Source organism: Equus asinus, chromosome 22, assembly GCF_041296235.1.
Source record: "Equus asinus isolate D_3611 breed Donkey chromosome 22, EquAss-T2T_v2, whole genome shotgun sequence".
Taxonomy (NCBI): Eukaryota; Metazoa; Chordata; class Mammalia; order Perissodactyla; family Equidae; genus Equus; species Equus asinus.
Genome location: NC_091811.1, coordinates 51,061,455 through 51,088,341, shown reverse-complemented (window position 1 = coordinate 51,088,341; position 26,887 = coordinate 51,061,455). Strand labels below are relative to the sequence as shown.

The following is a 26,887-nucleotide window of genomic DNA, read 5'->3' as shown; positions in this document are numbered from 1 at the left end:
CCGTCCCGTCAGCCTCGCCGTCAGCGGGATCCTTGAGGGTCCGAGAGGACCCAGGGGAGGGCGGTTACCGAGGTCAGGCCGCGCGGGAAGGGTGAGCTGCCGGCCGCCCTTGGCTTGCGTCTGTTCTGACGTAAGCGGAAGTGGCGTCGCGGTGCCGGAAGTGGGGTGGAACCTCCCACTCCCCGCCCCTCCGGCGAGCTTCCTAAAGGGCACGAACCCAGCCGGCGCTTCTCGCAATGGAGACGGTGAGGAGGGCGGCGGGGGGCGCTGTGGAGCCCGAGACCCCCGTTAGGGGACGGGGAAGCCTGGGCAGGGGCCGGCGCTGGTACCCAGTAAACGGGAAGCCGGGTGTCTGTCCTATCCCGTGACCCTGCCCCTCCGCTCCTTCGCCGGGCGCATCTCCTAGGACTGGGCCGCGCCCGCGCCTGCCTTCCGTCCGCGGCACTCTTAGCCCGAGCGGGCAGTGACTTCGAGCTCCTCCGAAACCCGCGCACACCCTGGCCATCTCCGGCCGCCTTTCCTCTTAGCACCTCAAGCCCTTCAGAGGTTGCCTGAGAGAGCAGGGTTGTGATCCAGCTTTCCTGGGTGAGGCAGGGGGCTTCCGAGGGAGCCCCGCTTGCATGTAGCGCCTGCTCCCCGGTTGTCTGATTGTGATCCCTACAATCTGTGGCCGGAGGGACATCTGAAAGACTTTTATACTGCATTGAGGTGTCCAGCGAGGTCACATACCCTTAATAAGACTGAAAACTGAGGTTTTCCTGAAGGAGGGAATCTTTCAATTTTAGAGGCCGCTGTGTCCCTGGAGAAGTTTAGGTCATGCACTGCTCTGCGATTCTAAGCAGGCGTGTTGGCATAACTCGTTCTTGGCCCGCAATTATTGACCGGTTGTGGCAGGTTTCTGTCATCCTCCTAGAGATGCTGCCAGTTGCCTGCTACGTGTTTGGACCCACCTTGCTCTCAGGAGCCTTTTCTTAGCATTCTGGAACTCTTCCCATTCACTTCCCTCTCTAAGAGTTTTTAACCATGTACGCTTTTGCCGACAGAGTAACTCTTCCTGTCTTGATTTTTATCATCTGTTACTGTAGTTGTATAAGGGCTACAGGTTCACCTTTCCTTGGATCAGTCACATGCCCAGAGTAATTCCTTTACGGCACCTTTTCCCTCCCTGCAGAGATGCCTTGTCCCTCAGGATATAAAGAAGAAAACAGACCAAAGTGGTGAAGTGATTTGCAATTGGTCACCCAGGCAAGGGAGTCACTTCTTACAGATTAAGAGAATTTTGAGCAAGAACAAGAGGTCTGATTCCTTTAAATTCAAAATAATATATTAATTTTTACTTATAAATCTATCAGGGTTTACAAAGCATTTTTATATAGATTTTCTAATTAGACCTCATACTTTATGTACTGAATTAGGTTCTTGGGAAAGAAATTGTTTTAAAAAGAAGAAAAAAGAAAACCTCTGCTTTGAAAATACTCAGCTTAACTGGTGTGGGGGTGAGCGCAAGCCAGTGACAGCTGTTCTTTAAGGTAGACTGTAGTAAATGTTATCATCAAGATGCAAACAAAGGACTGTGGAAGCATGGGGGAGGGAGAAATTACTGTGAACCTGGGTGATGGCATTGCAGGTTGAGAGAACAGTGTGAGCAAGGGCACAGATATTGGGGTATGTAGAGGTTAATTGGGGGTGAGCCAGTGCTTGATGTTGCTGGAGCTTTGGATTTTGGTCATAGTGGGAGAAAAGACTGGAAAAGTAGGCTGAGGTCGGGTTGAAGGTATTGCATACCACACTAAGTTAGAACTTTGTTTTGTAATAAGGGGACCCATGGAAAATTTACGAGCAAGGTAGTGAGTGTGCTTTAGGAATGTTCTTAACAGTTTTCTGTAAATGGATGGAGCTACTTCAGAAAGTAGTGAGTTCCTGGTTGCTGGAGATCAGTCTCTTCCAAACCTGAGATGCTTGGCGAGAGAAGGTGGTGACAGCATGAAAGATGAATGGAAGAGGAAACAGATTTAGGGCGGGGAGACCAGTTTAGAGAATGTTGCAGAAGTGAGAGGTAAAAGCCTGAGTTAAAGCTGTGAACGTGGAAGGGAGAGAGACAGATTTGAGGCATTTCTAACTCACCAGCTTAGCTGGTAGATGTTAAGGACAAGTTTAGGTCATGCCCTGCTCTGCAATTCTAAACAGACACATTGGCATAGTCCATTCTTGGAGGATTCAAGACTGCAATTCTCGGCCCCTGGGAACACAGCAATGCAAAAAACAAAGATGGGACCCACAGTGAGAATAATAGGATTGGATGGACAGATGCTGTTGTGTTTTGTATTGAAGCATTTGAGGAGTCTCTGTGACATCTGTGCTTGTTTAGCAAACAATTGGAAATGTGAATCAGGAAATTGAAAGAAATTGTGAGTTTATGTGTCAGATCTAGCCTGTGTCTCTGTAATAATATTTTGTACTTAGGTAGTACAATGGTACTTTCTCAGGTCCCCTATGTTACTAAAAGTAGAGAGGAGTGGACATAATTACCCCACTCCTCTGTAGAGAAAGATAAAGGCATATTCAGTTGTGTCTGACTCTTACATAGGTATCCGAATCTATATCCAGCTGTACATCTCTTTTCTCTCCTTGTGACTTAGTCTTAGGTCTCTGTTCATATCAGTGTGCATTATTATCATTATCAATTTGAGAATTAAAAAATAAAACAATTGAGAATTATTTGCAAAACCACATGCTAGGCGTATGGAGGATACAAAGAAATGTAAAATAGTTTCAGACTTCCAGGAATGTATAATCTGTTTGGATAGAGAATGAACAAAGTAACTGTAGCACAGTGTAGTATGTAAGTATCATGTGATGGGTACAATAATTTCTACAGAAGTAACAGTTTCCGTGTCTTTGTATAGATCTTTGTGAGACTGTGTTATACCATGTGTGTTTCTTTATAGCTGAACAGCCGTCTCTCCCACTTATAAGTGATGAGGCTGTTGTTCCGAAAGTCTTGCCAAAATGCCAGGCCAAGCTGATAGTCTTATGCAGCCCAGAGAGAAGAGACAGAGATTATCCCTCTTCCCCCCTGCCCCCACCCTGGCCTGCTAGGAGAGAGAAGTTTAGGGCTATCCTGCCAACTTGACCCTGTTTACCAGCCAGCCTCCCAGATTCAAGCCAAGGCCTTTAACTTCACGTTACTACAGCAGCTTTGGAGGTGAAATATGATTTTAAGTTAGTTTGGGGATATTACTCAGAGCAAATGGAGCCAAAACTGTTGATTCCAATGGATGAAAATTATCACGATTCCTCCTGACTTCCTAGATAACGATGAAATTTCCAAATGTTCCCACTTGAGGGAGCACAGAGATGGTTCTGAAGTTTTCTCTGTATTCAAAGCACTCTCTAATCTCAGACTGTCGAGGCAAGGAAACTTGGAAAACCAGCACCCTCTGGGCTGTAGTAGCCTTTGACTCACAAGGGGGCTGAGAGGACCCAGGTCCCCAGTTTCAGAACATTTGTGCTCCTTATCCAGCCCTCAGTCATTCAAGCTTTGACTCTCTCTGACAGTCAGCTGCTGGGATCCTCCCCAGATGTGGCCCTCTCTCGGTGGTAAGGGCTGTGTCAGTGATTCTGTTGCCTACAACTATGCTTGGTGAGTGTTTGCAGGAAAGCAGTGTGTCCGTCTGGCTTCCATGTTTTTATAAAGTAGATCTGTGAGAATCTTGTGGGGCCAGCCCTAAACTCAGATTTCCTAGTCTCAGCTTCTAAGACCTAATGTTTCGTTAGGCAGTGTAGTATATAAAGACATGAGCTTTGGAACCACACAGATCTGTGTTCAAATCCCTATTTCACCCCTTACCAGACATATGACCTTGGGCAGGTTGCTTAATATTTCTTGAACCTAGTTTCCTAATCTGTGAAAGTAAGGCTAATAATAGTATTTACTTCAGTGTTGTTATGAAGATTAAATGAGATCTTATTTCTAAAAGGCCTTCCAGTCCTTTCAAGGAAGTCATTTGTTGCTAGGCTCACATGGATGGAACCTAAGATAGGCTGAATCTTTGTTTCTCTTGTCTCTCCAGGCCACTTCTTCAGATGGCCACCCAGCTCTGGAAAATGAGCATCATCAAGGTAAGTTTACTGAAAAAAGGAAACTGGTATGAAAGCAATAGTGCAATCCTAACTTGTCTTCAGCAATGTTTTTTAATCTCTCCTTGGGTCCCCCTGGGAGAATCAAAGCTGGGCCAGATAATATGCCAAACCACACAAATCAGGAACAATAACGTAGCAAGATCACCTAGGAATAAATCTTTGATAGGGTGATGAGCATAATTAATATCTTCAATTATTGAATCACTTGAGAGAAGCTTTCGAGGTCCAGGGAAAGCTTCCATAGGCAACTCTCAACTGGCTAACCATGTTCTAGAAGTCTCTAGTATTATCTGAGTTCCCCAGAAACAATGCCACTAGGATTTTATCATCCAATGAGTTCACTAAAACTGCTGAGCGTACACAAGAAATTATAGAAAGGCCTTGAAAGCCCTTGGAACTAATCTAGAAATAGAGGCACTAAAGTCCAAAATCCAGAGCACAGGCGAAGGCAATTCCAGCACCTTCCCAAATACCTTGTTAAAATGGAATGGCCCAACCCTAGGCCATCTAGACAGGAGCAGAACTTATAGGCATCTGTGGTAAAGGATTTGCCTAGGAACACTTCTAGGTCTTCCTAGAACATGTTTATGGCATTAGGAGTACACACTTTCTCAGAGGATTGAAATATGAGCTGAGATCCTAGGACATATTATTAAGGGTCTGTGAGTTCTCCATAAGAATTTTTAAGTGTTCTGTTTTCGTTTTGTTGGTATCCAAAAAAGTTAATATAGTCATATTTTGAATTATCTGGATGACTTCCTAATTGACTACTGCCACGTGATAACAATGCTTATTTTATTGTTTTTGAGTACATTTGCTTTAGTGCCAACCAAGGCAGGGGTCAAAAATTCAAATTGTCTACGTGGATTAAGCAGTGACGTGGGCTGCGTATGACTGCAACAACCTGTAGATCTCATCGCATCTAAAAAGAGGCAGCAACTATCCAGGTCTGGTCAATTGTTACTATTCAAGAATTCAGGACCTAGTTTTGTTGGATCTGATTTTGAAAAGAAACTGAGAATTTGGATTTTTATGTAAATCTCCAGGTTTTTAAAATTTGGCAACTAATTTAAATTATTTTTTAAATACTTGGAAAGCCAAATCAAATATGTTTGTAGGTGTAGCCTAAAGTGATAGTATTTAACTATAAATGTAGCATGGTGTCAAAAGACTCGCTCTTGGGAGTCTGTTTTCAAATTTGAAAAACAATGGTGGGCTTCCAATTAAAGATGGTGTATCAAATACATGCATCTACTTTCATTCCTTCACAAAAAGCCACTAAAAACACTATAAAAGAATTTGTTTTAAAAGGTACAAACCCACCAGAACAGGGAGAACAAGAGAGGAGACAACAACAATGAAATTTTGGAAGCTGGAAAGCAGACTGAAGAGTGGTAAATGGCTTAGCCAACCTGAGAAAACTGAATTATAAACTAGCAGTAGGGAAAGCCAAGGAGCATTGAAGGCCTAAGAAGCACTCAGATCCCAAGACTCCCTACCCCACTGAGTACAGCTGGGCAATGCCCCCCCATCTTTGTCAAAGACTAGAGGTCTGGAGAGGGGCTCAGGCCCAGTTGAGGGCTGAGGTACTGGGCTAAAAACAGGAGCAAGAGTGAACTATACTGGATGTGGAGACCTCAGTCCTTTTCCTCATTCAATTTCCAGAAGGCTGACAGAAAAGACTTCACCCTCCAAGCACAAAATAAATCCTCTCCAGAATCCTCTTGAGGGGAAAGCCCAAAAACTATACGTATTGAGTGCTCCCCATCTAAATGGCTCACAGTCAACAAGGCTCATTTACACACTTAGAGCTTCCAGTCAGCTTTAAAGACACCACTCTTAAAATATGGTTTGAATGCTCCTTTAAACCAAGGATTACCCCCTAACATGAAGAAAGCTGATCCACACTGCCCCCACAACATGAAAAGAAGCAAACAGAGAAAAACCAACAGAGGGGAAAAGTCAGTGTATAGAGAAGAAAACTTCAGAAGTTAACATTAATATGTACTCAGATAAAAGGACATATTTCTACCATGGAACAAGTACAGGATACAATTTTTTTTTTAAAAGGAATTTTCAGAAAACAAAAAGGAGCTCTTAGAAATTAAAAATATAATAGCAAAATTTTAAAACCAATTAGGAGATTTGGAAAATCAAGTTGAGGAAATCTCCCAGAAAATAGAATTAAAAATCAAGGAAGTGAAAAAAAAAATCAAAGAAGTGGAAAATAGGAGAGAGAAAGTATTTTTAAAACAACAACAACAGGGGCCGGCCCCATGGTGGAGTGGTTAAGTTTGGCGCACTGCTTCTGGGGCCCAGGGTTTTCCCAGTTCGAATCCTGGGTGCGGACATGGCACTGCTCATCAAGCCGTGCTGAGGTGGCGTCCCACATGCCACAACTAGGAGAAGGACCCACAACTGAAAATACACAACTGTGTACTGGGGGATTTTGGGGAGAAAAAGGAAAAAATAAAATCTTTAAACACAACAACAACAACAAAAACCCACCAAAAAACAAGAGAAAAACAAAAACCTTAAAGGGTCAGTCTATGAAATCCTATATGTAAATAATAAGAATTACAGAAAGAGAATAATGACAACACAGAGGGAAGGAAACAGTCGAGGAAATAATTCAAGAACATTTCCTGGAACTGAAGGACATTAGTTTTCATATTGAAATGACTCATTGAATATTCAGCACAGTGGATGAAATTGACCCACCCGAAGCACAATCATCAGATTTCAGAACACTGGAAACAAAGAGAAGATCCTGAGTTTCCAGAGAGAAAAAAACAAGTCACATACAAAGAATCAGAATTGCCTCTGACTCTCAACAACTCCAGAAGCTGGAAGGAAATGGAGCAATGCCTTCAAAATTCTGCAGGAAAAGAAATTCCAACCTAGAATCTATATCCTGTCAAATTGTAAATCAAAGATAAAGGCAAAATAAAGATATCTGCGTGCTGCAAGGTCTCCAAAAATTGACATCCCATGCACCCTTTCTCAGGAAGCTACTGGAAGGTGTGCTCCACCAAAACAAGGGAGTAGTCAAAAAAGATGAAAACATGAGATACGGGATACAGGAGTGCCAATACAGGAGAGACGGGAAAGGGGTTCCTTGGATGGTGATGAAGGAAGATCTTAAGATGACAGCAGTGCACAGCGGGCAAACCAGCCCAGATTTGAGCAGGTCAGAAGGCTCCGGAGAGACTTCTTTGGGTAGTTTGAATTGATAGACTATCTAATGCTTCTGAACTTCTTGAAAGGAGACTTTAACAATTGGTAAAGAGTTTGAAGGTTGAATCAGTTATAAGTACCATACAGAGAAAGTTAAGCAAACAAAAAGACAAGAGAATTATTAACTCCAAGGAAAACAAAGAAAAAAATCAGAGTTTATTATTTGGTTTAGCTCTAATGAATCTTCAGTCAAAATTATTTAAATACTAATGTAACCAACATTACAGTTTAATTTTGAGAAGAATGGGGGGATGGGAGGTGCATGTTAGTATGGGGTCCTGGTAGGAAAGAGAACTAAAAATTCTCATCTTCCTTGGATGATAATAGATAATTCCTAAAAGTGAAAAAAAAAGTAACAATATAAGCATGTTGTTTACAGACAAAAAATAAATAACCAAAATAATCAGCTAAAAGAAGTCTGATTCTGGGGAGAGGTAGTATAGGGAGGTGGGTGCCAGGGACTGCAGTTTTCTTAAAATCTTTAGAACTATTTGACTCTTTAAACTGTGTACCTTTGGTAAAAAATTAAAAACAAACAACTGGCATAGGATTTAAGAGCATGAACTTTGGAATCAGGTAGATCTGTGTTTGAGTCTTTCTTGTCACTTACTAATGACCTGAGCTTGAGCAATTTATTTCACTGCTTTCCAACTGAAAAATGAGGACAATATTTGCCTTATAGAGTTGTTGTAAGGATTAGATGATGTAATATTTTTAAGTACACATACCATAGTATGTAGCACATTCAGGCTATTACTTTGGGATTGCAAGCAATTAAAATCAGAGGAATGAACAGGTAAACACAGCCAGGGTCTCCCATTTATCTGGAGTCGGTAGGATGATTTCTAATTCACAGGGTCATCCCAAGAAGGATGCTCCAGGTGTTTCGGGCCAGGATGATTGAGCACTGGGTTCCAACTTAGTGTTGATGTGAAATGGCCCAATTTGGACCATGCCTTTCTCATCTGTGGGTCTTAAAATTCAAGTAAGCTGCTTAAAATTCTTCTAAGGAGCTTAATTACATTTTAATTGAGAAGAGAGAACAAATGAAAATGTGCTAAATATATGAAAGGGAAAACTTCAGTTAAAGATGAGAGAAAAACTTTAAGACTAGAACAGATTAATGAAAGATTGCCTTTCTGTTTTAGTCAGCCATCTCTGTCTTTTTTTTTTTTTCTGGTAAGGAAGATTGACCCTGAGCTAACATCTGTTGCCAATCTTCCTCTATTTTATGTGGGATGCTGCCACAGCGTAGCTTGACGAGTGGTGCTAGGTTGGCACCAGGGATCTGAACCTGTGAACCTACCTGGAGATGGGGGTTGAATGAAATGGTTTCTAAGGGGTTTATCCAGGTTTTGTGGGAACAATAGGAACAAAAGAGATAGAATAGGGGGCCTTATAAAAAATCATGCTCTGGGGCTGGCCAGGTGGCGTAGTATTTAAGTTTGTGTGCTCTGCCTTGGCGGCCCGGGATTCGTGGGTTTGGATCCTGGGCATGGACCTACACACTGCTCATCAAGTCATGCTATGGCGGTGACCCACATACAAAATAGAGGAAGATTGGCATGGATGTTAGCTCAGGGCAAATCTTCCTCAAGCAAAAAGAGGAAGATTGGCAACAGATGTTAGCTCAGGGTGAATCTTCCTCACCAAAAAAAATTAAAAAATAAAATCATGCTCTAAATATTTGAGCAGCTACAGTACAGTTTTATTTTCTGCTCCTTTTGATTGTGAGTTCTTGGATGGAAGGAAGCTACTAACTATCACACCCTATGCAGAGACCCCAGAATCCAACAATAGCGTGTATACTTCCTTCATGAAGTCTCATCGCTGCTATGACCTGATTCCCACAAGCTCCAAATTGGTTGTATTTGATACTTCCCTGCAGGTGGGTGAACTCCTCTTTTCCCTTTCCCCTTCCTTGGAGCCTCTGGTTCAATACCTCTCATCCTATCATCCCAAGGGTAAATATCCTTGTCCTTCTATGGGGTTAGTCTCATGTTTTCCCCAACATACCCAACCCCTGTTCTTTTAAAGTCCTGCCCCCTGTGAATTTCCCTTTGTGATTATTACTCTTTTGGTTACAGGTGAAGAAAGCTTTCTTTGCTTTGGTGACTAATGGTGTACGAGCTGCCCCTTTGTGGGACAGTAAGAAGCAAAGTTTTGTGGGTAAGCAAAAATTTCTAGAACACTGTATTATTGGCATCCTGTGCTGGGCAGGGAAAGAAGCTTTTAAGCAGTGCTGAGGGCTCTTGTCTTGGCCTCCAGGTATGCTGACCATCACTGATTTCATCAACATCTTGCACCGCTACTATAAGTCAGCCTTGGTAAGGAACCTTAGCCTGACGCTCCAAGTCCCTCATTCTCATTTCCTTTCTTCCAAGCAAACCACAAGGGGTTAATGAAGCAGGGAGATCAACTCTCAAGTTCTCTTGCTTCTGCTTCCAGGTACAGATCTATGAGCTGGAAGAACACAAGATAGAAACTTGGAGAGGTGTGTAGAGAATTGGGGGTTGTAAAAGGATAAAGGGATAGAGAGTTTCCTGGGAAATGGTTTTCCATGGTGATATTTTGAACCTCCCTTTTCCCTTCAGAGGTGTATCTACAGGACTCTTTTAAACCACTTGTCTGCATTTCTCCTAATGCCAGGTGAGTTCCAGCTACCCATTTGTCCAGAAAGGGAAGAGCCTTGCCATCAGCATAGCTAAAACCCTAGACACCCAGAGATCCAGGGGCAGAAGAGAGAACAGACACTCCTCCCAAACCCAAACAAACGCATACTCTCTCTCTCCCTCTCTCTCTCTCTCTCCCTCTCTCTCTCTCTCTCTCTCCCTCTCTCCCTCTCTCCCTCTCTCCCCCTCCCTCCCTCTCTCCCTCTCTCCCTCTCTCCCTCTCTCCCTCTCACTCACTCACTCACTCACTCCTCTCTCACTCTCTTCAGGCCTGGTCTGAACACTGCTCCCGTCCCCCAACCACCAGTTTTCCCTGTTTATAAACATACCGTAAGGAGCTATCTAACCACCCTCAGGCCCAGCACTGCGGAACTTATCATTATTCCCCACCTTCCCACAGCTTGTTTGATGCTGTCTCTTCATTAATTCGAAACAAGATCCACAGGCTGCCAGTTATTGACCCGGAATCAGGCAACACCTTGTATATCCTCACCCACAAGCGTATCCTCAAGTTCCTCAAATTGTTTGTAAGTGCTCCTCAGCCCAGTTTTTACTTCTTATATACTGGGTTGGAGGGATATCCAGTGGTGGTTTAGAGGGCCTTGAAATTCAGGCTGATGGTTCTTCCTCAGATCACTGAATTCCCCAAGCCCGAGTTCATGTCCAAGTCTCTGGAAGAGCTACAGATTGGCACCTATGCCAACATTGCTATGGTCCGCACTACCACCCCCGTCTACGTGGCTCTGGGCATCTTTGTACAGCATCGAGTCTCGGCCCTGCCAGTGGTGGATGAAAAAGGTGAGAGATTGGGCAGAAGGAGAGGGAAGACTCCAGGGAAGCCAGGGTGGCTCTGGGGAAATCCGCTGCCCTCTCAGCACAGCCCGGAGGGTAATTCTGTGGGCACAGGGAGCCTTGGATGCCAGATCCTCCTTGCTGAGCTGCCTCTGTCCCCCTAGGGCGTGTGGTGGACATCTACTCCAAGTTTGATGTTATCGTGAGTGATTGTGGAGGGGCTGGGAGGTAGGGAAAGGGGCGGGGTATTGAATGTGGAGAGGGAGAAGAAGAGAGTCTCTTCTGGGACCTACGGGTTTTAGAAGCTTCCAAGCTTTCAAATCCTATTTGAAAAGCAATTGAATGAGCTGGGTGGGGCTTGTGGGCATGGCTGACATCTGCCCTAAATCCCACTTGTGAGGTTGGGTGTGCTCAGAGTTTGGGGACTGGCTCCTTTGCTTCCCTGCAAGCACCTTCCTCTCTCTCCCCAGAATCTGGCGGCAGAAAAGACCTACAACAACCTAGATGTGTCTGTGACCAAAGCTCTGCAACATCGATCACATTACTTTGAGGGTGTCCTCAAGTGCTACCTGCATGAGACTCTGGAGACCATAATCAACAGGCTGGTGGAAGCAGAGGTAGGGAGGCCACTGATCCAAGAGGGGCTGAGGGGAGCAGCCTTGAGACTGGGGTTTGGCAAGGAGGGTAGGACTGAAGGGCTCCCCGTAACGGAGGCTGACACTAAACATCGCTTTCTCCCTTGTTGCTCCATGCCAGGTTCACCGACTTGTAGTGGTGGATGAGAATGATGTGGTCAAGGGAATTGTCTCACTGTCTGACATCCTGCAGGCCCTGGTGCTCACAGGTGGAGAGAAGCTCTGAGCTTGGGGGAAGGGCTCAGGCAGCACTGGGGGGTGTGCCCCACTCACTGCCTGCCCAAAGCTCTGGGAACCACAGATGAAACACTGAGAGAATTGTGACTCTGTTCCCTGCTCCGGAGCCCCCTACCCTTCTACCTGGGAGCTGGGGAAGGTGTGAGGGGAGGAAGGAGAATGGATTTTTAGCTGTCCTTATCCTCACACATACACTTGAGGAAAACGTTCAGCCTAGCCCATCCTAGCCCCGTCCTCTTAGACGTAGCCCCCTTTCTGGGTGAACTGTAGGCACTGTGCTCCTCAGGCAAATTCTGATCTCTAAGAGATCCCCAGACCTCACCCAGCCTTTGCCATATCTCTGCCCCTGACTCCACCCTAGATAATAGCACAACAGAACTCTTCATAAAGATATTTTTATTCATCCTGTTTCATGCTGTATGAGGGGCCAAGTCCATTTAGTGACATTTCTTCCCATAATGGGAGCGGGGAGGAGGGCCTTTGGGTCCCTGTGCTATATGCATATGAAGGGAGAAGGGGGTTAGGTAGAGGAGGAGGGCAGAGTGGTTAGCTGAGGTTATTGCTTTTCATGGCAAACCTAATTAAAATGACAGGAACCTCTTTGTGGTATTGCAGTGTTTGATTTTTATAGTTGGTAGATGCTATTGCTTCAACCATCCTAGTTCATATGGCTTTTTCAACTCATCATTAATAATGACAGTACTAATAATAATAGCACACACACACATATATAAAACTGTGTACCAGGCACCATTCTCAGTGCTTTACGTATATTAATTCAGTTAATCCTCAGAACAACAGTAGATACTATTCTAGTTTTGCAGATTTAAAAAAACTGAGGCGGCGCCGGCCCGGTGGTGCAGCAGTTAAGTTCGCACGTTCCACTTTGACGGCCTGGGGTTCGCCGGTTGGGATCCTGGGTGCGGACATGGCACCGCTTGGCAAGCCATGCTGTGGCGTGCATCCCACATATAAAGTAGAGGAAGATGGGCACGGATGTTAGCTCAGGGCCAGTCTTCCTCAGCAAAAAGAGGAGGATTGGCAGCAGCAGTTAGCTCAGAGCTAATCTTCCTCAAAAAAAAGAAATAAAATAATAAAATTATGAAAAAACCCCCTGAGGCATAGAGAGGCTAAGTAACTAGCCCAAGGCCACACGGCTGGTAAAAACATAGAGCCGGGATTTGAACCCAAACAGTCTGGTTCCAGAGTTCATCTTTTTACCGTACACTAGACTTAACCACCTTTCTCATTCTCCCCACCCAATTCCCTGCAGTCCTCATTACCTCACTTTCCCCTCTGCCTGGACCATAGCTGGGACCCAAGGAAAATCCAAGAACAGTGTTAGGTCTCCAGAAATTAGACAGACTGAGGGTCTCCTTCAGGCAGAGAGATCTGCCACCACCAACTTTTCTTAGTAAAAGTTGGACTCTGGAGTTTGTTCAGCTGGCACTGTCTCTGAATCTACAAATCTTTTGCCTTTCTTCCAAGCTGAGAATGAGCTGGGGCATGGGGGAGCAGCAGGACCATGGTCACCCCCTCACACCCTTTCCCTTTGCTGAAACCATGTGGGCCAAAACAGTAGTTGGCAGCACACACCGTAAGGACTGCTAGACTGACTGGTATGAGCCAAATTCTGGGCACCGCCTCACCACCGCCTGGCAGGTATGATACCATTTCCTGTCCAGGACCTGACGCACTTTAAGAGTAACTCCTTGCCCCTCCCAGCGCTAACCTAAGAACTCCGATGAACCCAGCTGTACTGTACTTGTTCCTCCAAACCAGGCTTTCTGATGGAACAGGGAAAGGCAGCAAGGCACTCATCAGAGCTCAGCTCTCAGTGCTGCATCATGGCCTTGGAGAAGCCCCTGCTTATGCAGTCACCTCATCACAGCTCTCACAGCACATTCCCAGACTTGAGGGAGGGAGGCTTCCAAGTTATTAGAATGAGGGTATGTTTATGTGTGTGTGGGTGGCTGCGTGGTGGAAGGGACAGATGTCTCCTTATGTCACATTCCATCATGAAGGAGGGTTTGTCTAGGGAGGAGGCAAGGGCTTTAAAAAGCCCTAGGACTCTAGTGCGACCTGGGTGGATGGAAGCACCTTCAAGCAGAGAGCCATCAGCGCAGCTGGTAGGTGTATGGATTCAAGGGGGGTCAAGTAGATGGGATAGGGGATGTTTGGGTTCTTTAGGATGGCCTATGTTAGGGAGCAGGAGGCCTGGGTTTTGTTGTTCTGGTTCTCAGTAAGTCAGTCTTCCCCACGACAACCCTCCTGGCCCCATCCCCTTAAAAGGAAAGGTCTGTACCCAAAGGGCTGCATGTACTTTCGTGAGAAACAAATTAGGATCTCTTGCTTCTCTCATTTCCCCCTAAAACCTACCCAGTCAGTCTCAGAGTCTGAGGATGGAGCAGAAGACATGGGACAAAATTTGGGAGCCTCATAGCCTTCTAATCTTATTTATTCCTCTCAGGAGAGGCAGATTATCCCTTCTTCCTCAGAAACCATCACCATACACACTCCTTCCCCCACCTCCCCACACCCCTCCCCTCCACTGGAGCTGCTGCCATGGTTGCCAGGCATGGTTGCTAAGTCTCTGCATGGAAGGGTTGGCGTGGGCTGTGCTGCCACTAACATTACCATGGTGAATCAGGGGACACCTGGTATAGGCGTAGGGGGAGGGATCATGTGGATGTAAGCAGCAACCCCCTACCCAGGACAGAATGAGCCTAAAAGGTGAGCATCTGGAACACCACTTCAGGTGGGGGCTGAGTGAGCTAGGCATTGTGATAGTGGTGATGGGCAGCTCTACACTGGGAACTAGGGGCCACTTTTATCATTTCAGTTGCTAGGGGATTGGTTTTACCAAGGGAGCACACCATTCCTCCTCCATCCCCTCTGAAAGAGTGTAAGTGCATAGCAGAGCTGTGTGGGCACAAAACAAATGACCCCAAAATCCTGGCTTCTGGACTGGGGGGAAGAGCCTGCTTCGGGGAGAGTGCTCCACGGGTGCTCAAGGACAAACATCTTAGAATGCGAGTGTGGAGCAGCTCCCATGGCCAAGACAGGATCCTGTGCCCTGCTGTACTGGCAGCCCTGGGCTGCAACACTGAGAGGGTAAGAAGTTAAGGGTGTGAGGGTCACCCTTGTTGAGGTCGAGGGAGGCAGCTCTCTCCCAGAGTCACACAAAAGCTGCGTGAAAGCCACCACCTCCTCCCACCACGCATGGAAGCTGGTTACTCATCTCCTCTCTGCGCCCGAACCCACTGCTGCTAAAAATAGCCCCCCATGCCTGGGCCAGCCCCTCCTGCACCCCAACCCCTGGAAACCAGCAGAGAGTGGCAGGCAGAGACCTTGAGTTCCATTCTCATCACCTCCCTGTCGGGGAAACTGAAGTCCAGGCCGGGAAGTCAGGGGCAGAGCCCTGGTGGTCAGGCACCCTGACAAGCAAGAGAGTGAAGGGTTAAAACGGCAAGAAGATTGAAGAAATTAGGACGGGGGCGGAGGCACTGTCAGCTTGGCAAGAATATGAAGTCCCCTGCCCACTCGTGCAGGTCCCGTCAGGCTTGGGGTACAAGAGCAGTGGGAAGGGGCGCCCAATCCCGGGCCCCAGGGGGCGGCCGTGCACATGGGGGAGGTAGCAGCGCCGAGCCGTCCGCCCCGTGTCACATGCGCGCGCGCACACACACACACAGACAGGCACACACGTGTGCCCGGGTATATATAGTCCCCAGTCGCTGGGCCCGCCGCTCTGCAGTGGGCGCCGGCTCCCTGGGCTGGGAGGGGGCTCTCGGGGCGGGTGGGAGGGTGGGGGGCCGGGGTGGGGTGGGGCAGGATGCTGGATGGCCAGCTATTCTCCGAGGGGCCCGACAGCCCCGGGGAGCTCCAGGATGAAGAGTCTGGCAGCTGCCTCTGGGTGCAGAAATCCAAGCTGCTGGTGATCGAAGTGAAGACTATTTCCTGTCATTATAGCCGCCTCGCCCCTCCTCGACAGCTCATGGACTTCCACGCCAGCCACTGGGCCCGCGGGCCCCAGAGCCGCACGTGAGTGAAGGAGGGGTGAGAGGAAGAGAGTGGTGGGGCGGGGAGTGGGGTCCAGACCTCCCCGCAGGCACCAGCCAGCACTGCTGGTCCTTCTCTTTCCCAGCTCCCTGCCCCCAAATCCCGAGGTCTGGGGCCTGATTCATCCCACGTTGTTTTGGGGGGACAGGAGAGGGCGTGAGAAAGGGCAGGAGGTGAGATGGGGCTGACTCTGTTAAAGTGTGCATGGAGAGATGGTGAGGAGTCCCGCTTCGACTTGAGCCCTATCACACGCACACGTGCACACACCCCTCCACATGGCTGCCCCAAGTGGTCTCCAGTGCTCCCAGCTCCCCGTACCTCGGCTCCCTTCCCCCACAAACTGCTCACCTGGGTTCCCGCTCATTGTCCCAGGTGTGGGCCGCGCCCGGGATCCCCTGAGCCGCCGCCCCGCCGACCCTGGGCCTCCAGGGTGCTGCAGGAGGCGACCAACTGGCGGGCGGGGCCCCCGGCCGAGGTCCGAGCCCGGGAACAAGAGAAAAGGAAAGCAGCATCGCAGGAGCGGGAGGCCAAGGAGACCGAGCGAAAAAGGCGCAAGGCTGGTGGGGCCCGAAGGAGCCCCCCAGGTCGGCCCCGCCTGGAGCCTCGGAACGCCCCTCGGGTGGCCCAGCTGGCAGGGGTCCCAGCTCCCTCACGGCCCGAGCGCCTGGGGCTGGTGGGGCGACCGCCCCGTCCATTCGCGCAGCTGCAGAGCGACCCAGGGGCGGCGTGGGCGAGGCCCTGGGGAGGTCGGCGGCCAGGGCCACCCAGCTACGAGGCTCACCTGCTGCTGAGAGGAGCTGCTGGGACAGCCCCGCGACGCCGCTGGGACCGGCCACCACCCTATGTGGCTCCACCTTCTTACGAAGGCCCCCACAGGACCTTGGGGGCTAAGAGAGGCCCTGAGCCCTCCCGGGCGCCGGCCTCTTCAGCCCCTGCTCCCACTCCGGCCAGGACAGAGGGAGGGTGCACAAAGAAGAAGCTGGATCCTCGGATCTACCGGGACGTCCTTGGGGCTTGGGGTCTCCGACAGGGGCGGGGTCTCTTGGGGGGCTCCCCAGGCTGTAGAACAGCCAGGCCAAAGCTGGAGTCCGGCAAGGGGGCCGCGGAGAAAAGCCTGGGGCTGGCTGCTGCTGGCGTGAACAGTGGTAGCGACGGCCATCCCCAAGCCAAAGCTGCTGGGAGCCCAGGCACGGAGACAGCTCCTGCGGGGTCTGCAACTACGACTCCCAGCCCCCCGCGTCCCGCTCCCAGGTCGAGGGCCCATCTCAACGGCTCCGGGGAAGGGAAAGAAGGTAGAGAACACAGCTGGCTCCGCAAATGCTGGATTCCCTCCCTTAAAAAGCAGCTGCCCCGACATAGCCAGACCCTCCCCAGGCCCTGGGCTCCAGGAGGCACGGGATGGAGAGAGTCCCTGGGTCATAGAGAAGGGGCTGGACCCGAGACCTTGGAGGGTCGGCGGGCGACCCGCCGCGCCCACACCCTGCCCCGCAGTTCCCGCGGCCCTACTCCTGGAGAAGGCGTCTTTGTCATTGACGCCACCTGCGTGGTGATACGGTCTCAGTATGTTCCGACCCCTCGTACCCAGCATGTGCAGCTTTTGTCCTCAGGGGTGCCGCGCGTTATGGGGGATGCCCCCAGCCAAGCGAAGCCCAAAAAGGAGGAGGGCGAAGGAGCCGCGCTCTTTCCCTCCTCTTGCCAAAAGCTACTAACGAGCAGCCGCCTTTCACACCAGCCCGGTGAGGGGCGCGAGTTCGAAGCTGAGGGCGGGAAGCCCGCAGACTCCTCATTGGAAGAGCGCGCCTCCCGCATCTTGGGGCTTCCGGTGGGCGAGGTAAACCTGCAGGACGCCCGCACACAGCCAGGTAACCCAGAGCACTCAGCCTTAGGCCCAGCGGCTTCGGGAGGCGCGGGCAGTGCCGAGGCCTCGGAGGAAGCGGCGGTGGTCCCGCGGCGCGCGGGCCGGGGCTGGGCGCGGACCCCGGGGCCCTACGCCGGGGCCCTGCGGGAAGCGGTGTCCCGCATCCGCCGCCACACCGCCCCGGACTCGGACTCGGACGAAGCTGCGGAGCTCAGCGTCCATAGCGGCTCTTCTGATGGAAGCGACACAGAAGCCTCGGGCGCCCCCTGGCGGAATGAGCGGCCCCGGCCCCGGGAAGGTGGCAAGACAGAGCTGAGCGACAGTATGGGAGAGCTTCTAGACGTCACCAGCCAAACCAGGGAGGCCCTCTTCAGGGCGAGGGACACTAAGGGGACCCCACATGGAAATAGGGAGCGGCAGTGAGAGGCTCTTTCTTGTATTTGTTTTCCCCAACCCATCCATCTTCGGGGCCACTGGTCCCCTTTCTTCCTCACAGACTTCCTTGTACCCCTTACCCACACCCGTTCCCATGCTCGAAATAGAAGCCGCCCAAATGAAAGGAAAGGGAGCATATGCCGATTCATGATTTTTTTTTTTTCAGGAGAGGTGAGGGTGAGCAGTAGACTTTAATGTGGGCTCCATTCAGGGCACTAGAGTAAGGTCTTCAGCAGGACCTGATGTATGAGGTGTGCAGCTCAGCAGAGAGGCCTAGCCAGCATCAGGCAGGGGGGCAGGGGTGGTATAGTCATAGGAGGGCAACTTCAGGGCAGGGCCTCTGGGCAGGAGGGAGAAAGGGATGGAGAGGCTTCTGACTGAGGTGACCAGGTGGCCGAGAGGCCCTTGGCAGAAGAGGAAGGGGTCCAGAAGCAACCAGCAAAGCAGAAAGAGGGCTCACTTTGGTGTCACAAGTCTTGGGTTCCAATCCCAACTCTGACGCTAATTTGCTGGGTGACCTTAGGCAAGTCCCTTCCCCTCTCCAGGCCTCTTATGATGTAAAGTGTGGGAGTTCTAAGGTCCATCCCTGCCACTTTGGAGGCTTTGATCTCATCCTCCCTTCCACAAGCCAAGAAAGAGTTAGGAATAAGTGAACAGAGTCTGAGTGTCCCTGGTGGCTTCATTATCACCTGCACTCATTCTCAATTCCAGACTGTCCAGGGTTGCACAAGAGCCGAGTAAGTGGACAAGGGCTCCTATCCCAGTCTCTCAGGTTTAGGTGAGGGCTCCCCAAGGCAGGGCAGGATGGTGGCCTTGTCACTGTCCCTGGCCTGTGGCGATCCGAGCTGGGGAGGGAAGGCAGCCAATGAATCAGCTTGGGACGTCTTTAGGCCTTCCCCTTTTTCTCCTCCTCAATGTTCCTTAGCGATGCTCTGAATCGTTACCACGATCTCCCATCCAGGTGGTATCACCCATCTGAAAGAACCCTGAGAATTTCTTGCATCTCTGCTTCTTCCAGAAACCAGCCAGGGAAGGAAAAGGGAGGCTGGTCCCCAAGAACCTGCGGGTGTGGAGTGTGATACTCGCTACAGCCACTACGGGGCGCGCGCAGGTCGCGGATTTCCCCGGGAGCTAGTCCCCGAGTTCCTTCCACTTCGGCCCTGCTGGTGAATCAATTGATCCCTAGTTACTGCGCGCCGGTCCCCCGCCTTGCCGCCTCCAGCCGTGCGAGGTCGGGAGCAGGCCTGTGGCCTTCTAGACCTCCGGAGCGCGCCGAGCCCCTCTTTGTACTCATCCACGCCGACCAGCTTGGCACCCAGACTCTAAAGTCTTTTTTCTCTCCAATCTTGGACACCTCCTCTGTCCCTATTTACTAGCCATGTGAACTTGGCCAAATCACTTCACCTCCCTGAGCCTCAGTTTCCTCATCCATCAAACGGGGGTTTATAAACACCTACCTCGCAGGGTTGTTGTGAGGATTTAATGCGGTAATGTATGTAAAGCGCCTTGCACAGTGCCCGGCACACAGTAGGCGCTCAATAAATCTAAGCTTCCCTTTGTCCAACCTTGGCATCTTTTGCTTTCACCAACCCATTCCCTCCTGCGTCCCTCCCCCAGGGGTCTTCTGCCCCTTCCCGATCGGTGGAGGGGGACTCCTTCCTTTGATGGAAACTCCCAGCCCACCCCTCTCCCCCAGTCCGGACTCTCCCTTCCTTGCCCCCCACCCCACCCCCGCTGGCTCTTCCCACTGCCCCGGCGCACTCCCCCACCCCCCATTCCGGGCAAGGGCTGAGTCAGCCTGGGTAAATTTAGCCGCCGACTCGGCGGGCGCGGGGGCTTCGCCCAGACTCAGTCGCGGAGTCCGGCCCGGCCCTTGGCCCCGCCTCTGCCCCCACCCCCACCGAGTCCCGCCAACTCCGGCTCCGGCTCAGCGTTCAGATCCCCAGCCCCGCTCTCAAACCACTTATGATTTTGGTCTCCAATTATCTCGACGTCACTCTCCACCCGCACCCGGAGAGACTGGCCAGGACAGGGAGGGGGCAGGGCGGCCGAAGAGGCCCCTGGACTGGACCCTAAGCCGGGCAGCCTGCCTTGGTTCACTGGAGAGGGTTGGTTCTCTCTGGGCTTCTGAACTTGAGGAGAGAGCATGGCTCAGAGTCACCCAGGAAGGTCCATCCCAGAATCTGCCTGGAGCCCACACTGTCAGGTTTCAAGTTAGCTCCCGCTGGAGGAGGTAAAGGAAGTGGGGGTCACCTTGGGCAGAGATGAAAGTTTCCTGAAGTCTGTCTCCTTTCCACCTACAATTCTAACTACTACCCATTCTAACTATGGAGCCTTTACCCAGCACCTGAGAGGAGCCAGGCACCAGGCTGGGCTCCAGGAAAGAGATGAGATAGGTCTGCCTGACGATGGGGTGAAGATGAAAATATATCAAATAATGATAGTATTGAGCAGTGAGTGGTAAGTACCGTAAAGAGTCAAACAGGGGAGATTGCATGTTTTTCATGAGATCAGGAAAGGCTCCACGGAGGAGGTGGGCATCTGAAACAGAATTCGGGGAAAGGGGTTCCAAGCAGAGGCAACAGCAAAAAAAGAGGCATGGATATGGTGAAACAGGGTTGTGTTTAGTAAATTACCAGATGGTCTGGTTTGACTGGAGGTGAGGGTACATTCAGAGGAGTTGTAGAAGATAAAGGCAGGCCAGGTTAGGGTGAGCCTGGGCCAGCTGAAGAGTGTGTGCCTTGGGCCTCTGGGCTTGAGACAAGGATGGACTTCAGGCTTGGAGGAAGATTGAGGAAGGCCAGGGCAGCGTGAGAGCACCTGCCTGGGTTTTCCTACAGTCCAGGAGCTCCAGGGTTCTGGGGCTGGTAGAAGAGGTTAGCTGCCTGGGATAGGAGGGGCTGGCCTGGTGGAGATGGATTCCGTCAGGCTGCCTGAGCCTCTTTGAGGCTGAACACACAGGAGGCCAGTTTCTAAGAGCTCACCCACACTGCTACCACTGTCAGAGAAGTAGGGTAGTGTGTTTAGAATGTGGACTCTGGTGCCTGGCAGCCTGGGTTAAATCTTGCCTCTACCTCATACTAGCGGTGTGACCTTGGGCAAGTTACTCAACCTTTCTGTGCCTTGGTGTCCTAAGTTATAAAATGGGGTTGTTAATAGTGCTTTCTTCATAGGCTTGTTGGGAGGATTAAATTATTCACTATGTAAAGCACTTAGTACAACGCCTGGCATATAGAAAGTATTAAGTTCTGATTATTATTTCTCTCTAGAGCAATTTCATTCGTGTTGGGGGTGTAGGGAACAGGAGGATGGGGAAGCGAGAAGTAGAAGTAGGGGAGGAGGAGGATCAGGCAGCAGAGGCCAAGTCGAGGGGAGAGGGGAGCCCTGAGATGGAGACAAACAGCTCCTTGAATGGGTGAGTGGTGTACTGGGAGCCCTTGAGTGGTTAGGGTGTCTATGTGACACACCTCCTTCCCCAGGACTTCCTCCATCTTTCTCTAAGGGTGGAGTCAGCACCAGCTGCTGAAGATCTGGGGAGAAAGGGAGAGAGAGAAGAGGAGCAGCAAGCGCAGGTCTGGGGGCCAGCCCTTGGGGAGCCATATCTCTGACTGGCCCTGCAGGGCCCTGTGGGTGGGAGGCTGGAGGCTCCCTGCTGCGAAAATGACTTCTAAATCTGGCTGTGTCTGCCAGCTGGCCAACCTCGAGGCGGAGGCCGCAACCACCCCCCACCTTGGGACAGCCTCGCAGGTCAGGAACAAGGGACAGCAGACACAGGAGGGCGTGGTCAGGTTGGGCAGCAGCCTTCAGGTTAGCACAGGACCCTACTGCCCTCCCAACAGCCAGGTTCTTCCCAGGGAAGCCCTTTTCTGTCCCGAATGGGGCTCAGTTAATATGGCTTTAGAGGAACTAAGAGCCCCCTCCCCTTTCAGACTCTCAGGAGAGCCCTGGGACTTCCCTAGATCAGCCACAAATGGGTAAAAGAAACAAAGAACCAGGCCATGACTCTGGGAACTTAGGGGATTCAGGGTCAGGAGTGTGTGCCTGTGTGTGAGGAGGAGAGGAGCAGGAAAGATGGCTGAACGTGAGTATACAGGGAGTGTGCAAAGTGTGCCTATGGGGAAAAGAGTCAGCATTTGCTCAGTTATTCACTTGTCCACTCTCCCATTAAACATGCATGCTAGGTCCTAGGGACACAAAAGAGACACAGACATGGTTCCTGTCTTCAGGGAGTTCAGCATGTAGGGTGTATGTGGAATAGGGCAAGGGATGCAGAAAAGGAAACCCACAGTTGTTACAGTGCAGACAGTACAACATAATATATGTTAATAAAGGCATTCCTGAGGGTCCGGGGGAGCATGAAGGAAAGAGCAGCTCCCAGACTGTGAATTCTGGGGAGTGAGGTTATGCCCAGGCCTCCGGGAGACAAGTCACTGAGGGTGCATATATTAGTGGAGGAAGGCTCAGCCTGGATACTGTCCCAACTTCTGCATGTCCTGGCATGGAATGGGCTCCCTCCTTTGAATCCCTGGTGGCCCATAGCCTTTTCTGAATCCTTTTAGAGAAGAGTTGCTTCATCCATCCATGCATCCATGCATGCATCTATTTATCTATACAGCCCACCCATTCATTTATCCACCTGCCCACTTATCCATCTATGCATTCTTCCATTTATTTATCCATCCATTCATCTATTCTCTTCATGAGGGCATATAATATGCCTAGTTCAGTGCTGCAAGGGATGCCAAGATGAACAAAACACAGTTCCCATGTCCTCAGGAAGCTAGAAGCCTAGTAGGAGGATGAGTGACATACACAGATAACCACGCATGGGACAGCCAGTATGTGCTGTTAGTGAAAGCTCTGCCAAGAAGGTGCTTCAGGAGGCAAGGTCACTTTTCCAAGGTAAATTAGAAGAGCTTCATGCAGGCAGGGACATTTGAGATGGGTTTCAACAGGGGGAGATGGGGAAGAGGTGCTTTCCAGGGTATGGGCAAAGGTAGAGAGGTGGGAAAGCACCCAGCTTTCACCAGGAACAGAGGCACTGGGGAATCAGAGGTGCAGAGGGATGGGATCCTGGAATGATGCGTAGGAGGCAAACCATGAAGTGTCTCTGGGAAGCAAGGATAAAACATTTGAGCTTTAGTGAGAGGAATTTAGGGAGAGGTAAGGGGCAGAGAGTTTTTGGGCCGCAAATGTCCCAATTGCCTCCTCAACACCTACAGCGTTGTTTTCTCTGATGCTTGTCTATGACCTTTGTTGATCCTGTTACCTTGTGGAATCCGCTGCTGGACCATGAGCTAATCAAGGGTAGTGACTTTGAGTTAGCTCTGTATCCCCTGCAAGCTTGGAGTGGAGCAAGCTCTCAACAAGTGCTGGCAGAAGGAAGGACCAAATGATAAAACTGTGCCACTGGAATACTGGCACAGCAATTCAGCATCAGATATATTGGAAGAGGGGTGGCTGCTGCCTTGGTGTGACCTCCTGGGGTCTTTCCAGGAGCGCTTCCCAGAGGCACCACAAGGTGGCGCTGTTCTAACTGTAGCTCTCAGTTCTGTCAAGGTCCTTCACGTTTGCAGCTGGTGAAGTGTCCATCCAAGAGCCATCCAGGGACTGTCTAGATTTCCTTCCAGGAAGTCCTGAGACAGAATTAAAAGCCTGAGTGCAGCTATGGAAGAGAAGAGCCAATAGACCCCCAACCCCAACGCAAGTACAGGCCTCATCTATCCATCCATTCATTTGACAATACCTACTATGTGCCATGTACAATGTTAGGCTTTTGGAAAAACAACAGTGACCAAGACACAGTCCCGGCCCTTAAGGAGGTCACCGTCTAGTCCTGACCAAATCTTCCTTTGCTAAATTTCTCTCTGTTTTACGCACACACACACATGCATGCACGCACGCACACACATTCCTCGGAGCCAATCCCCTTGACCTGGGAAGTCATCTCTGTGTGAAATCTACTCTTAGGCACTGCTTGCCCCTCCAGATCCAAGTTTCTCCCTAAGGTTGCTGCATGGCCACATTAGTTTGACCCCTGGATGCTGTGATCCCTGGATGCTCCTTCCTGGGATGGCTCCCCTTGCCCTTCTCCTGAGCTCCCTGATGAGCCCTTTTCTATTCTCTCTCCCATCAGATCCACAGCTAGTATGCCAGCCCTGGTAGCTTTAGGGAACTCCTCAGAGTACACTTGGTAGGGGTTGGGGCCTCCCAATGCTCTGGAGCTCTGGAGGCAACAGGGACATGAGGGTGGATCCATAGAAGGGCCCTGTGAGACCCTGGAACCACCAATCCAGAGATGAGGAGTTGGGGAGTCCAGAAAACCAAAGATCTCAGAAACATGCCCCTCTGTGGCCTGAGGACTCTGCCGGCCAAGACTGTCCCCCAATAGACTGCCTTCTTCTCTCACCTGCTTTTGGGGGGAACGGGCCTCTCCTAGCTGGAACTCCATAGTGGTGGCTGTGGGAGACACTGGTTGGGAGTTGAAGCATTGTGGGACATTGTCAACGTTCCCAACATGCTCCAGGGCCCAACTTAGTCCCTGGTGGGTTTGGGAGAGGAGAGGAGGGAGGGTTGGTGCTGAGAGTGGGAGCCAGGCCCATCGAGGTCCCAGGAGTGAATGCCGCATTGTTGGCCAGGCCAGAGTCACAGATAATTACCTCAATTAGTGACAATGGGAGAGTAATAAATACAGGCTTAGTGTCTCCTACCCCACCAGGGCTCCGAAGATTAATCCAGGCTGACGGGCGGGCCCTGAAAGGCGTGATGGACAATTCATTAAACTCCCCAAATGCCGCACAACCTGGGCGTGAAGGCTGAGTTAGCCCCCTGGGGGCTGCGCCTTTGTCCCGATTGTATGTCTCCGCCACAGCAGAGCCGGGCAGCCCCCAGAGAGCGGGGAGGTGAGTGGGGCTCCCCGAGCCGGGCCAGGCGGCGGGGGGATTAGGCCTCAGTCCGGCCCTGGTTGCCCTGGCACACCAGCCCGGCCGGGCTGGAATGTCCGTGGGGGGGAGTGGGCCGAGCGGAGGGGCGGGGCCGACAAGGTGGGGTAAGGGGGGCACACAAAACCAGGGGCAGGAGGAGTTAATTAGACGCCAGCCGAGGAGGGCGAGGGGCCACAATAGGGCTGAGGGGCCGCCAGGGACGGCCCCTTCACTTCCGAGGATTAATAGGGAAGAGGGAGAAGGGAGGGGTTCAGCCCTGGGGGAGGAGAGCTGGAAGCTTCCCAGGGTGGTACTGCCCCCTCTTACACAGTTTGGCACCTACTTGGCAAGTGGCTGGGAGGCAGGAGGCTCTGGCAGCCTGGGCAGGTGACCCTAGCATCCCAGAGAATGCCTCTTTCTTCCTTGCATGGCGCCTACATTGGGAGGATGGTTGGGCCAGGAGGAGAGGAAAGACCTTCTCATTTATCAGGGAAGTGGTGGAAGCATGGAGGTTTAGGGGCCCTGGTCTCAAGCCCCCGCCTGCAACCTATTCTGAGGCAGAAGCAGGAGCCTGAAGCTTTACCCTTCCTGATTAGGCTGCCAGGTTAAAGCCAAGAAATCCATAGCAGGGGTTGGAGCAGGTGTGAATGCATGGGGGTAGAGGCTACCACGTGTGTCTGTGCACATACGTGTGCCTACTCTGGTATATGCAGGTGTGCTTATGCACAGGGCCTCAGTAAATGCCTGTTGAATGAATAAATGAATGAACTTCAGTTTTGCTGACAGTAAATGGGGGTGAAGAAGAGAAGTGGGACTGGACTGCACCATGACACAGAGTGAGTGGCCTTGGGCCCTTTCATTCTGAGCTCCCAGCCATGGCCCAGGAATGATGGGGACCCCACCTCTGAGCAGATGAGCAAGTGTCCAGGAAAAATGAAGTAGCAGTGGTTCCTTCCCTTTGAAAAGGGCCAAAAATGCAGCAGCCTCTTGGAAGCCCCACTTCCTCCTGGGCCCCAGGGAACAGGGCAGCCCTGGCTCCTCCCCAGGAGCCACCCCACCCTATCCCCTCCCAGGGGATGACAAGGGAGCGAGTTGGCGGCAGTTCCCTGGGCATATTTATAACCTGCTGCTCGCTCACCAGCGTCTGCTTTTAGCCCAGACGGGGGAGGGGGCAGGGGGGTGGTCTGTCTCATGCTGGGCGCCCCGGCTGGGTGTGGAAAGAGTGAGTAAGGGTGAGTGGTGGGCAGCTCTGTATGGATATTCCTGCTCACACCACAGCCAAACAGCTTATTTTCTCCTCATTTTGTTATTTTTCTCCCTCTGGGCTGGAGAGGAGGACTGAGCCAGCCTGAGGTGGGGGGGGGGGGGTTTGCTAGACCCTGGGGTATTTGCAGCCCCACTGACGGGGTTTTTCCAGGGTGCATGTGGCAGCGTGTGTGTGGTGCCAGCTTGCTGACCCCCCGGGGACTATGCAGGTCTGCGTCTCAGTCCTCTCAGCTTTTCCGCTCCCCCCAGGATATTTCAGGACTAGTGCCTCCCTCACTCTCTGAGGCCAACCGTGTGTCCGGGGTCCCTGGCAGCCTCAGATCCCCCTGGGTATGTGGCACCTGGCACCTGAAGATCCAAGATGGATGGGAGAATAGCCTGGGTGGACAGAGCCGAGCTGGGGCATCAGGCCTGTTCCTGAGAGCACTATAGCATGCTCCTATGGTGACCCCCTGGCCTGCTCTGGGCCCTGAGACCTCAGTGAGGCCTCTCTCCAGGAACAGCTGCTTTTCTCCCGAGGATCGATCTGTCCTCACCTGCGAGAAGATGGCACGGACAATCACAACAAGAAAACAATTTGCTCCTATGTAGTGCTTTGCAGTTCCTACAGCACTTCTGCTTGCTTTTTCT

At 51.0% G+C, this 26,887-nt stretch overlaps 2 protein-coding genes across 4 annotated transcripts; both read left to right on the top strand.

The window, feature by feature from the left end:
• Positions 1 to 127: 127 nt before the first annotated feature.
• PRKAG1 (protein kinase AMP-activated non-catalytic subunit gamma 1) lies at positions 128 to 12,316 on the top strand. Of its 3 annotated transcripts, XM_014850018.3 has the most exons (13): positions 159 to 245; positions 4,074 to 4,122; positions 4,953 to 5,090; positions 9,159 to 9,268; positions 9,468 to 9,549; positions 9,649 to 9,707; positions 9,829 to 9,874; positions 9,975 to 10,029; positions 10,453 to 10,579; positions 10,685 to 10,850; positions 11,009 to 11,046; positions 11,315 to 11,461; positions 11,601 to 12,316. In XM_014850018.3, the coding sequence occupies exons 4-13, from the start codon at positions 9,197 to 9,199 to the stop codon at positions 11,703 to 11,705; spliced, it is 897 nt and encodes a 298-aa protein (XP_014705504.1). In that variant the 5' UTR covers positions 159 to 245; positions 4,074 to 4,122; positions 4,953 to 5,090; positions 9,159 to 9,196; the 3' UTR covers positions 11,706 to 12,316. The 3 variants fall into 3 exon arrangements, with proteins under 3 accessions (XP_014705502.1, XP_044611949.1, XP_014705504.1); XM_014850016.3 differs by lacking the exon at positions 4,953 to 5,090 and having other exon boundaries at positions 128 to 245; XM_044756014.2 differs by lacking the exon at positions 4,953 to 5,090 and having other exon boundaries at positions 156 to 245; positions 9,116 to 9,268.
• Positions 12,317 to 15,535: 3,219 nt separating this feature from the next.
• On the top strand, positions 15,536 to 19,632 carry DDN (dendrin). Its single transcript, XM_014850020.3, has 2 exons — positions 15,536 to 15,757; positions 16,148 to 19,632. The coding sequence occupies exons 1-2, from the start codon at positions 15,549 to 15,551 to the stop codon at positions 18,054 to 18,056; spliced, it is 2,118 nt and encodes a 705-aa protein (XP_014705506.2). The 5' UTR covers positions 15,536 to 15,548; the 3' UTR covers positions 18,057 to 19,632.
• The last annotated feature ends 7,255 nt before the right edge of the window (positions 19,633 to 26,887 follow it).